A 13,145-nucleotide genomic window follows, 5' to 3' on the forward strand; every position below is an offset into this window, starting at 1 on the left:
TCCAACACCATAGTTCCAGCGAGACTCTCATCAAGCACACTCATATTTGAGTTGGTTTATCGTTTGATGCTTCAGCTCATTTGGTAAAAAGCAGCTCCCTGGAAACAGTTCTGACATCATCACATCCGTCACGGTTTAAGGACACGTCCCTGAGCTAACCTGACTGTCTCTGAGGGCTAAACTCACTGACACCCATCGTCCGGAGGCCATGAAGTGGTTGTAAGTGCAGACTTTCACTGGTTGTATAATCTGAACAACGAAAAGCACAGCAGGGTCTGTGTGGCAATTCACAGTTGAGGTGTGAAAAGTTTTATTTCACATTAGTGCAACTGTTACATGCATTTTTATTATGCTGCCAACTCTTTTGCTGTTGAAGTACAGAATGAGAAGAATAGTCTGACTTTATTATCAGAGTTTTCATTTGTGGTTCAGAGACAGATACTTGCTTTTACATCACTAAACAAAGCCATGTTAGGTCAGGAGTAAACCTTGCTCTACTGTTTATTCAAATCATTTTATAAAAAGACATTGTGCGTTTGTAAGTTAGTGTTAAATTGAACCAACAGCTCAGTTCTCTGTAAATTCGAGTAATTCAGCATTACGCCTATTTTTAGATGGATTAACTGGTGATTATGGTCCCATGAATTACTCTCAGAGTAGTACATCTTCGTTTTTTTAACTCTTCTCAGGTGCAAAACATCCACAAAAAAAAAACTCCAGCAGAAGCAGTTCAGGTAAAAGCAAGTAGAGCTGGTGAGTCACCGTTGACGAACAGTCGCTGAACTCAGGCCTCTTCACTTCACTTCAGGTGTCTCATCAGTCGTCCTCTGATGAGGATGGCGTGTCACTCAGTCATTCACGCTCCTGTGGTGTCTGAGCTGCACATCACATGGGTGAGTGGTACTGTACCATCATCTTCATCACCATCATCATCATCATCATCATCATCATTCTTTTCACCACCACTGTGTTTAATTCTTTCCTTCCTGAGTGAGTTCCTCGTTGTCTCCTCTCACACCCAACCTGTCAGTTTGTGCTCAGTGCTGCAGATGTCCCTACTTCTAAATGACCAGCAGCGTCTCATGATCAGGCAGCGACGGGGCTGTCACGGAGCATGGCTGCGCTGTGGCTGCGCTGTGGCTGCGCTGTGGCTGCGCTGTGGCTGCGCTGTGGCTGTGGCTGTGGCTGCGGCTGCGGCTGCGCTGTGGCTGCGCTGTGGCCGCGCTGTGGCTGCGCGCAGTGGCTGTGGCCGCGCTGTGGCTGCGCTGTGGCTGCGCTGTGGCTGCGCTGGCTGCGCTGTGGCTGCGCGCTGTGGCTGTGGCTGCGGCTGCGCTGTGGCTGCGCTGTGGCCGCGCTGTGGCTGCGGCCGCGCTGTGGCTGTGCGCTGTGGCTGCGCTGGCTGCGCTGTGGCTGCGCGCTGTGGCTGCGCGCTGTGGCTGCGCGCGGTGGCTGCGCGCTGTGGCTGCGCTGTGGCTGCGCTGTGGCTGCGCTGTGGCTGTGGCTGCGCTGTGGCTGTGGCTGTGGCTGCGGCTGCGCTGTGGCTGCGCTGTGGCTGCGCGCAGTGGCTGTGGCTGGGCTGTGGCTGCGCGCTGTGGCTGCGCGCTGTGGCTGCGCGCTGTGGCTGTGGCTGCGCGCAGTAGCTGTGGCCGCGCTGTGGCTGTGCGCTGTGGCTGTGCGCTGTGGCTGCGCGCTGTGGCTGCGCTGGCTGCGCTGTGGCTGCGCGCAGTAGCTGTGGCTGGGCTGTGGCTGCGCGCTGTGGCTGCGCGCTGTGGCTGTGGCTGCGCGCAGTAGCTGTGGCTGGGCTGTGGCTGCGCGCTGTGGCTGCGCGCTGTGGCTGTGGCTGCGCGCAGTAGCTGTGGCCGCGCTGTGGCTGTGCGCTGTGGCTGTGCGCTGTGGCTGCGCGCTGTGGCTGCGCGCTGTGGCTGCGCGCTGTGGCTGTGGCTGTGGCTGTGGCTGTGGCTGTGGCTGCGCGCTGTGGCTGCGCGCTGTGGCTGCGCGCTGTGGCTGTGGCTGTGGCTGTGGCTGTGGCTGCGGGCTCTAACCCTGTTTAGACGGGGTGGACCGCTGGCTGCGGTTCTGCTGCGTCAGCACGGGGCTGGGTCACAGGGCGAGTGTGGTGTCAACTCTGTCACTGAGCAGCAGGTGGAGCGGACACCGAGGCGCTGCCTCTGCAGCAGCAGCTCGTCAGCACCAGTTGTCTTCTCTGGACCAGGCTTATTACTCTCCTGTAGAGCTATGAAGCTTTAATAATCACCAAAGTGTCGAGCAGCTAGACTGATGCTCAGAAATCCACACAAAAAAAGGCTATTAATTAGTAAGTAGCAAATTAGACTCCATGTGAAAATCATTGAAAACCAAGCGAGGCTACATATAAAAATACACTGTTTAGACAGCATCAGCTTGTTGAATCTTTGGCTGCAGAGCCTCAGACCGGGCAGGGTACATGATGACCCCTATCAGAACCAACAGAACCAACAAGGACCATGAGCTGGACAAATCAGTTCGATCCAGCCTTAAAGCATCTGCTGCTGACGTTTCCAGTGTGGATAAGATCAATGAAGTCATTTAATAAAAAGACGCTGCAGGACAGAAGCACTCAGAAAAAAACTTCACCAAGCATGAACATGTGATCATGCACATAAGTTATTTTGGTCTGTTTATAGGCTCCAGGGATTCTGAAGGAGGAGCCTGAGCCCGAGCCTCTGCTGGAAGGTGTGAGATGTGGAGGCGACGAGGAGAAACACAAATGAAGACGAGACAGACTGTGAATGAGGGAATGAGTGAGATGAGGAGACAGAGCTGGCAGACCGGACCGGACCTGGCTCGGTCTTATCTGAGTCCTGCAGCTCACGTGGCTGGAAGCAGGAAATCACGTGTAGAATCAGTGTCTGAACACAGAGGGATGTCTCTACACAATCAATTATTTCAATATCAATTGTTTATTTTTATTTTGAATTGATTCAGTTTATTTATATACTGTAGCATTGACTCTGAGACGTCAGAGACAAACATCCAGCAGATCCAGGATTAACTGGTTCTGGCTTCAGCCTGGTCCAGATCTATTGTACACATGCAGTACAGTAGTAGCAGAGCACAAAGCTGAATGAGCGGTGGCTGTGCAGCTTCCTGTCGCTGCTACTGTACCTTCTCTGTTGCTCAGGTCCTTCTTTGCTTCTAGGGCTGCTGTTGCTTCTTGTTATATCCTCTCGGCCCGTTGCTGTTGTTTGGATTTCAGACCCGTCCTCACCTGCACTGTCTAGAATTATATGACACAGGCTGTGATAAGGCTCAGTGTGCCAGTCCAGCACCGGTTCAGACTACGCTGATAAGATAAGAAGATAAGAAGATAAGAAAACCTTTAATAGTCCCGCAGTGGGGAAATTACGTCTCACAACAGCAGTACAGATGAGCGAGAATACAGGTACAGAACAGTTTGTGTTGGCACAGTACAAAGCAGTACAGTACAGTTAGAGTGAGTATGAGGTCATTGCAGGGTTATTGCACAGTAATGGGTAAGATTTTTAATAGTAACAACATACATGATTGTTCACAGATTTACACAAATATTGTGCAGAGCAGGTTGCTATATAAACCACTGATGCAGTGGGTGAGTGACTGTGGTGAGACGTGGTCAACAGTTCTGATTGTACAGTCTGACAGCAGCAGGTAGGAAGGATCTACGATATCTCTCCTTCACACAGCGAGGGTGGATCAGTCTGCTACTGAAGCTGCTCTCCAGAGCAGACAGTGAGTCCTCCAGTGGGTGAGAGTCCTGGTCCATGATGGATGTCAGTTTAGCCAGGACCCTTCTCTCACCCACCTCCTGCACCGTGTCCAGAGTGCAGCCCAGGACAGAGCTGGACTTTCTGATGATCCTGTCCAGTCTCTTCCTGTCCCTCGCTGTGATGCTGCTGCCCCAGCAGACCACACCGTACAGGATGGCTGATGCCACCACAGAGTCATAGAAGGTCTTCAGGAGTGGCCCCTCACTCCAAAAGACCGCAGTCTCCTCAGCAGGTAGAGTCTGCTCTGATGAGCTGAAGCCAGACCTTCATGGTCAGGGGCTTTAAAAAAGGAACATAACATAAACGGAGGAGCCTGTCATGCATTCATTCAGATGAACTGTTCAGCTTCTTATCTTCATTTGACAACTGCACTTATCAGAACACAACGTACTGTATCTAGTTGAGAATGTAATTTACTGATTTGCAATTGGTTATTTATTACTCGTGACCTTTGACCTTTCACAGATGCTCAGTGCTACTGTACATGACAACTGATTTAACTAAATGAGTTGTGGCTCCTTCCTGCCTCCACAGGCCTGAAGCGGGTCTCAGCCAACGCCCCCTTGTTGTCCAGTGAATAAAAAGCTCGAGCCTCCAACACTGAACGTTACAGTAAGAACAGTTGCCTTATTTAGGAGTGTGAGTAAATCCTCTGTGAACTGATGTATATTATAAGTCTCTGTGAATCTCGCAGCAGTAGAAACACCTCAGACCTTCACACCTTCACCTCCTTCGTCTGTCATCCAATCACCTCCTTGGTAAAAATATAATCTGCTAATTTGAACTTCCAGTTTCCAAAGGAAAACTTGACCAAAGAATGATGGGTAGTATTTAAGAATGAGGACACTCTGATTCCTCCATAATTTATATGCAGAGAGGTTATCAGTCATTCCTTCTCCAACACAGACTGGTGAATTATTTGCTTTTGGCTCACAGACTACAACTAGTGTTTCCTGGTCAAAGTGTGTTTGAATAAAGACATTGTTTCTAAGTCATCCAGCAGCTTTTTATTTTGAATCAAAGCAGACAGTTGTTAGAAAGCCACAGATTCCTCATTTATCCAAAACCCTCTTCTTTTCTTCATCTGCTGTTAGTGGAAGGAACAACAAGACGGTTGTCGTTTCCAATGGTCTCTGTGACGATACTAATGCACGAGGTTAATGCAGGGGTGTCAAAGTCAAACCAGCCTGGCCACGCCCCCTCTCAGCCCAACCGTTGCTGGGGCAGATACAGAGGAAACCAGGAAGCACTAGTTGTAGTTTTTGAGGCCATGGCAAACCATCTGCCGAGGCGTCTTAACAGAGGAATAAAAATTATAGAGCAATCTGAGTGTTACTTTACTCTTAAATATTACCCGAAGTCTTTTTGTTTAACCCTTATTAAAAATCGGTGAAGTTTTCCTTTAACCTGCTTGCTTTAGAAGGATCCAGGTATTCAGAAGCATCACAGACCTTCAGGTTATTAGTAAAATGAAAGCACATGTAGCAGCAGTAATCACCTGTCGTGCGTTTACTGCTGCTGGAGTAACCAGACGCTCACCGTTAATCACTGAGGGCTCTGCCCGTCTCTGATCTGTGTCCTTCACCACCGCTGCTGAATTTCAATGGCAGGTTCAGACTTAGAAGCTCTGCAGTGACTGATGGTTGGAGTGACAGCTCAAACCAGAACATTAAATATAAGAGTTTTATGCCTTAATCTCTGATTATTTTACATACGGATAGTACTGTATTAATGGAGGTGCAGGTACAGGAAACAAATCAAGCAGCACAACTATAGGAAGCAGGTGAAGATGTCTGCTATGAACCATTAACTCTTACTGGGATCATCATCCACAGCTCAGCTCTTCACTTCAGCATTTACCAGTTCAAGCTGCATCGTAAATTTATGTAAACTTGTGAATCTAGATGCAGATGATGAAAGTTACATTTTCCTGCTTCACTGAGTCACACCTACTTCTGTCCTGCAGCCGTTGACTGTGGCTCGGCCATATTTATACGGCCGGCTTAGGCTCCGCCCCCAACATCCCTGAACAAAACCCCTCCCACCGCTTGTTTGGGCCTCGGTTTGAACGTCACATACTGATGTTATCTCAATGTTTGTGGCTGCAGGAACATGAAGGAAACTGTACTTCTACTTCACTGTGAGCCAAGCTGGACAGATGGAGACGCGCCTCCTCTCAAACCGAGCACAGCAGGGGGTCAGAGCTACAGCCAGTCTCAATCTGCACGTCACGTATGAACTAACTCACAGAAGCCTCACTGTCAGTTATTCCCTGTGACAGAAGTAGACTATGCAGAATATCATTTATTATTTACTCAAAGCTCTAACGAACATTGGATCTGTAGTAAGTCGAAGCTAGAAATGAAAGTCACCTCCACACAGAGACGCTGGAAAAGTCCTAGTGATGACAAAGGCAGCAAAGACACAAACAGACACGCTGCACGTATACGTTGGTACTACACACTGGTACTACACACTGGTACTACACACTGGTACTCACACAGATATTACACACACAGATACAGTACGACACACAGGTACTACACACTGGTACTACACACAGGTACTACACACTGGTACTACACACTGGTACTACACACAGGTACTATACACACTGGTACTACACACAGGTACTACACACTGGTACTAAACACTGGTACTACACACTGGTACTACATACAGGTACTACACACTGGTACTACACACTGTTACTACACGCAGATACTACACACTGGTACTACACACAGGTACTACACACTGGTACTACACACAGATACAGTCCTACACACAGATACTACACACTTGTACTTCACACTGGTACTACATACTGTTACTACACAGAGATACAGTCCTACACACAGATACTACACACAGAAACTACACACTGGTACTACACACAGATACAGTCCTACACACAGATACTACACATGTACTACACGCAGATACTACACACTGGTACTACATACTGGAACTACATACTGGTACTACACACAGATAGATAGAACCAAATGAAACAGAACAACTAGTCAAAATTCAGGGTTGTTTAAAAGACATCAAATCCTGGATGTCCCAAAACTTCCTTCAACTAAACTCAGATAAAACCGAGATTCTTATTGTTGGGCCTAAAAATCTGAGAGAGACACCTTTGAGTCAGATAGCCACCCTGGATGGCATAACATTAGCTTCAGATTCTACTGTGAGGAACCTTGGTGTCATCTTTGACCAGGATCTCTCTTTTACATCATACATTAAACAAATCTCCAGAACCGCCTACTTCCACCTTAGAAATATAGTTAAAATCAGAAGCATCCTCTCTCAGAGCGATGCAGAGAAACTGATCCATGCATTTGTTACCTCTAGGCTGGACTACTTTAACTGCTTACTCATAGGATGTCCTAACAGCTCCTTAAAAAGCCTACATCTTATTCAAAATGCTGCAGCCAGAGTTCAACAGGACTTAGAAAGAGAGATCACATTTCTTCTACATTAGCTTCTCTGTACTGGCTGCCTGTAAAATGTAGGATAGAATTTAAAATTCTCCTACTCACCTACAAAGTACTCAATGATAATTTCCTTCTTATCTTAAAGACCTCATAGTTCCTTATGCTCCCAGCAGAACGCTTCGTTCTCAGAGCGCTGGGCTACTTGTGGTTCCTAGAGTCTTTAAATGTAGAACGGGGGGCGGAGCTTTTAGCTACCAAGCTCCTCTTTTTGTTGTGCTTTTCTCTCTCTCTCTCCCCTCACCCCAACCGGTCGAGGCAGATGGCCGCCCACATCCAGCCTGGTTCTGCTGGAGGTTTCTTCCTCGTTAGAGAGGGAGTTTTTCCCCTCCACTGTTGCTGTCAAATTAAATGCTTGCTGTATGTGGGATTTGTTGGGTTTAGTTGTGTGAGGTTTTAAACCTTACTTTGTAAAGTGCCTTGAAATAACTTTGTTGTGATTTGGCGCTATATAAATAAAATTGAATTGAATTGAATAGATACAGTCCTACACATAGATACTACACACACAGATACAGTACTACACACTGGTACTACATGCATGTGTGTACTTACAGGTGAAACACCTTCCTTCTACTGTGAACCAGGTGAAGAAAAAATTTGACAAGGGCACGAGGAAGTGTTAATTATGGGATGTTAACTTCCAGAGGCTTCTCCTCTGTAGCACCTCGAGACCTCGACGTCCTGAATTAGATCAAGCTCTAAATATTTGATGAGCCGCTGCATGATGCCAGCAGCTTCACGGCACCCAAGGTCACGCACGCACGCATGCACACACAAACACAGACACACACACGCACAGACACACACATGCGGACGCACGCACGCGCACGCACACACACAGACACACGCGCGCATGCACACACACGCAGACACACACACGCGCACACGCACGCACGCACACGCACGCACAGACACACGCGCGCACACACACACACACACACACGCGCACGCACACACACACAGACACACACACGCGCACGCACACACACAGACACACACACGCGCGCATGCACACGCACACACACTCTGCTCTTGTTTTCTAAAATGTTCTCTTCCTTCCTGTTGCGTTCATGTTGTGCGGTGATGAAGCGCCGGGCGTTGTAGCCGTCGTCCGGTTCTGCTGGGAGTTACGTCCGGTAGCATCACCTGGGATGAGCCCCAGGAGAGGTGTGTTCAGCAAACAGAGCTCGGAGGGACGCTCTGCGTGTGAGGCAGCTGCAGTGAACACCAGCTCATCATGATTCCAGCGCGTGACGACGCTAGCGAGGAGCTGAGACTCACGATGACCTCTGACCCGAGGAACGTTCTCCTCTCTGCTGACTCCAGCTCGTGTCATGTGAGGTCTGTAAAACGTTTCCCGTTTACAGCACACGAGATGAAAACCAAAGACATTCAAATCGGTTCCATTCACTTCAGGCCACTGCAGCAGGACACGGACTCAGTGTCTTTAAAGAACATGCACAGACTCTGTGTTTATTCCCTTGAACTGAGGGAAGAACATAAATTAGCGGGTTTGGGCCAGATGGTGCTGCTGGTTGCCGGACACGTTTCACGTTCTCTGTGTTTGTGAGAAGAGAAGCTTCACATCGTCGTGTTTCTGTGGCAGCAGACTGCAAAGCGCAGTAACATCAGGGATTCTGTTCCTCTCACATTTCTTCATCAGTGGGTTTCTGGTAATTGTTCCCAGACACTTACAAAAACGTTGACTACTGAACAACAGTTCTGCTGATCAGGTTTTGTTGCTTGAAGGTCACGGTGCCTGTGACCTTGTAAATGTCTTACTGTTGTCAAAGCTGCACCTCTTTGAAGGAATGTTATTACATCTGACACCTACTACAGAGACGAGGCGTTCTGCTGCCATCTGATGGTGAAGCGTAGAGCTGCAGCTGAACTACAGGCTGCTCAGGCTCCACAGGATCAGACGTGGGAATACAAGCATCACACACTAAACTATACAGTCAGGTAAAATTAGTTTTCAATCTTCAAATAAGTAAGAAATGCAAATTCCTAAAGCTGCTGTGGTTTGATTTGGATGGATGACTCCGAGCAGGAGGCCAAACTGTTTTAGTTTCAAACTGAGTGGATGTGTTTGCTGGTGCAAAGCTGCTGTGGTGGAGCTCGTTTCTGTTTCCACGTATCAGATGAGAACGTGCTGCAGACGTTTTCTGTGAGCTGTGACGTTCTCTGTGATGCAGACGTCTCCTTCCAGACAACATAACAACTCTTTTCTGTCAGCTTCAGACAGAAGGTCAGTCACAACAAGCAGCTGCGCCTCAACAATGGAGCAGCAGAGACAGAGCAGCCAGTGTCAATGTGGGAATGATGCCAGTATCTGTGTATTTATGCTGCGTTCAGGGCCACGTCGGAGGTCGGACTCAGATGACTTAAAGGAAGCAAAGTCTAAATTAAAACAAATCATCATGTGCAACCTGCTTCGTGTGGCTGTGTTTTATAGGAGGAACATCTGGGTCAGGAGAGCCAGATGTGGAGCCCAGAGGAAAAGCAGGAAGCGTTAAGTATGTGTGCAGTAATTCCTACAAGGTCCCTGAAGGTTTCAGTTTGGAGCTTCCCCTGTTCTCACATGAGTTACAGCTGTGCTCCTCAGATTACAGATGTTTTATGGTGATAACAGAAGAGTTTACCTCATCTACTGCTGCTGAATTTAATGTACCTGCATCTGTGGATTCTGGGATATTTCGTTGTGCATTTCCTGGATACACCTACATGGACCTACAGTCACCCAGTGACTGGCTCTCCTTAGGCTTTCAGGCTGTGGCTGTGGTGCCTTCAGTGGGAGACTCAGTCTCCCTTGTCATCTGATTGCATCTACTGAACATGACGCCAGCGCTCAGACCACTTCCTCCGCGCTGAAAAGACAGGAAGCAGAGTCGGAGCATGCGGCTCAGCGTCTCACTGCAGGAGCCGGCGGAAGGTGAAGCTCAGGAAACCTGTGGATCATGAACAAACGCAAGCTGAGTGAGTTCCTTGACTAACTTTGTGTTTACCAGGAGTCTGATCTTTGCACCAGCAGCTTTTAGTGCGACAGCAGTAAATGCAGCGCCCTGTTTCACTGCGTTTCAGTCCGGTTCCAGTCGAGCTGTTGAGGCTGCGTACACGTCCTTGTGTTTGTATGAACCCTGACTCCATGCTCCCCCACTGTAACGCACCTAACCCACAGCTCAGATATAAAGCTGCTCAGTCTTAAGTCTAATGTTGATGCCAAACAAACTTTAATTAGTGTTTTGGGTAAAAGGCTTCGGATCCAGTCAACATCCTGCACATCAGCAGATGGAGTCCATGAAGTAGTTGAGCACCTCGTTACTGGCCTCCAGCGTGCGATGGAGCTTTATTTGTGCAGCGTCACTGAAGGCTGTGATCTATTGAAAGTGGCATCACTGCGCTGCTTCTGTGTTCACTGTCCCACTTAGCAACTGCTGTACAGAGCCAGCTTTGTGCTCTGTGAATGGAGCCGGTACGGCTGAAGGACAGCAGCTCAGTGTTTCTGAGGCGTCTGAGGGCCGTTCATTGAGCCCAGCCGGGCCTGGAAGAAGCGGCATCACGTCCCGTCGGTGCTGGACCGTGACAGAAGGTCACTAACGCTCAGTGGCCTGTCATCACACAGCCGCACAGCGATGCCTTCACTGTCCCTGAAGTCACAAAAATATCTCTGCTGATGGGAATCTGAGGGTAGAGGTCACTTCCCTCTTCCACCGCCCAGAAAAGACACTGGTGTCTCTGTACATTTACTATTTCTAGACACAGATCAGTCACGGAAGTTGAGTTTTACTAGACTTAACTTAGTTCAGTAAAGACAGTTTCCAGATGTTGAGCATCACTTACAGCAGCACAGAGCTGAAGGTGCCTTCAGGGTCCAGATGAAGGGCGTGTTTTTGGGCAGCAGAAGGTCACAGAGGGTCCACTCTGACTCAGGTCAGGTCTGTCATCGAGGTGCTGACACGCTGAATAAAACAACAAACAATATATAGAAAGGTAGATGGATAGGTACTTTATTCATCCCAGCTGGAAATTCACAAATACGCAGGAATCAACAGCTGGAGCGAAGCTGTTTGATCTGACGATAATGAAGTTCAGTTTTTCCTGAAGGCTGCGTGTCATCATCTGTGAAATAAGAGTCATTTCCTGCACTGCATCACACCTCACATCAGAGTTTCAACATTAATGACACGACCATTTCTTCATAATCGCATGACTTGGCCGGTCCCGACCTGGTTCTGCTGGGTTTTCCTCTCCACTGTTCTGGTGCCGCTCAGAGGGCGAATAGTTTTGCTTTACCACTGGATGAATAAAATTCACCACAAGCTCCACAGCGAAAAATATGTCTTTGTGTAATTTAATTTTTAACCAATAACAAAAAACTCTCAAAAACTTTGCAGGAATGAAGAACGAATGAGGAGGGTGTGCAACAATAGCACAAACTCCTGTTGCATGATGTTATTATTACACTCACTGCCTCATTCTTCAGGTCTTAAGTGGTTTGGGAGCCTCACAAATCTCTCTACCCGCCGCCAAAAGGCCATCGTCAAGGCAGCCCCAGAGCATGATGGGAAGCTGAGCGGCGCGGCGGCCGAGGCCCAGTCAGTGGATGACATGGAGTCCTACTCCCACAGCTCCAGCTACGCCTGCTCCAGACACATGTACACACATGTGGGCACTGTGCCTCGCAGTGAGAAGCTGAAGAAGAGCTTCAAGGAGAAGAAGAAGAAGGAGGAGGAGGGGGAGAGTGGCGGGCAGAGCCAGTGGGAGGCGGGGGATCATGTCCGAGAGTCCCCCCTGCTCGCGGCTCTGTCCGGCCTCAGTCTGAGCAGCCTGGATCGGCCTGCGAATGCAGCCACGCCAGCCGGGGCTTCACCTTTGACCCCGGCATCCAAAGGCCACAGGCACGCGGACGCGTCAGCAGCCCAGGGCTCCGGGAAGCCTCCACACATGGCCACCAACGGCCCCACGGGGGGTTCTGCTCAGGATGTGTACGTTCCCATGGACCGGGGGCTTCAAGCGGCTCGCGGCCACGTGGAGGAGCGGCGAGGAGGCCCCGACACGCAGGAGAGCAGCGGGACAGCGGTGGCTGCGCAGGAAGTGACCACTGGAGACGGGTGAGAGTCTATTTACTACACACACAATAACCTGCTGTAATCCCAACGTTGGACTGGAAATGGACTGAACGGACCGAGCATCTGAAAACAATGATGGTGTGAAAACGCTTAGAACCACGACTTCTGCTACTAACGAGACCCAATACCGTACTGCGATTTACTCTACATGTCAGTGAGTGAACCCCTGAACCAGAACAACACCCGTGCGTAAACGCGCGGTGCGGTAGCAGGGCGCATGCGCACTGGCCGCGGCCCGGGCGTCACAGCGAGTCAGACCCAGCAGTAGCGGGTTCGGGGCTGGTGTCGGGTCGGGGAAGATGTGGTCTGTGGGAGTGGGTCGCTCCGCGCCGGGAACGAGGAGAGGAGAGACGTAGCAGCGTCGGCGGTGAGTCTGCGGAGCGTCAGCGCAGCCAACGGCGCAAAACCTCTTCTCGAGAAAAACTTTTACAAGTGTAGTCGCGTGCGCGTGCGCGTGCAGGTTGGCTGTGGACCGGACTGTGGCTCAGATAAGAGGAATGTGATCCGGGGACGAGGACTTTATTCCCACTCCGCGCGCGCATCGTCACCGTCTCTGTGCTGTGAGCTGCTCATAGGAACCACAGCTTGACGCTCCTCCGTATCTGCTCTACTTTTTTACTCAGGGTATTTTTCCTTATGAACATGCAGATGTGTTATATATGTTGTCCAGGCACGAAGGAATCAGCAAAGACTCTACAATGTTGAATGTGACCGTCGGGCCACGTTGA

The 13,145-nt window shown here is 49.4% G+C and overlaps 1 protein-coding gene across 3 annotated transcripts in view; it reads left to right on the forward strand.

Moving 5' to 3' along the window:
• Nucleotides 1-8,259: 8,259 nt before the first annotated feature.
• The window catches only part of sh2d3cb (SH2 domain containing 3Cb), a 34,584-nt gene continuing 29,698 nt past the window's right edge, over nt 8,260-13,145 (forward strand). Inside the window, exons 1-4 of one of the 3 annotated variants that reach the window (XM_055511993.1) lie at nt 8,260-9,250; nt 9,744-9,804; nt 10,050-10,264; nt 11,772-12,399. In XM_055511993.1, coding sequence (XP_055367968.1) covers nt 10,246-10,264; nt 11,772-12,399 — 647 coding nt within the window. In that variant the 5' untranslated portion in view covers nt 8,260-9,250; nt 9,744-9,804; nt 10,050-10,245. Of the gene's footprint in view, nt 10,265-11,771; nt 12,400-13,145 lie in introns of all 3 variants that reach the window. The other 2 variants (XM_055511992.1, XM_029161369.3) reach the window with 2 other exon arrangements.

The sequence above is a fragment of the Betta splendens genome, chromosome 9, assembly GCF_900634795.4.
Source record: "Betta splendens chromosome 9, fBetSpl5.4, whole genome shotgun sequence".
Taxonomy (NCBI): domain Eukaryota; kingdom Metazoa; phylum Chordata; class Actinopteri; order Anabantiformes; family Osphronemidae; genus Betta; species Betta splendens.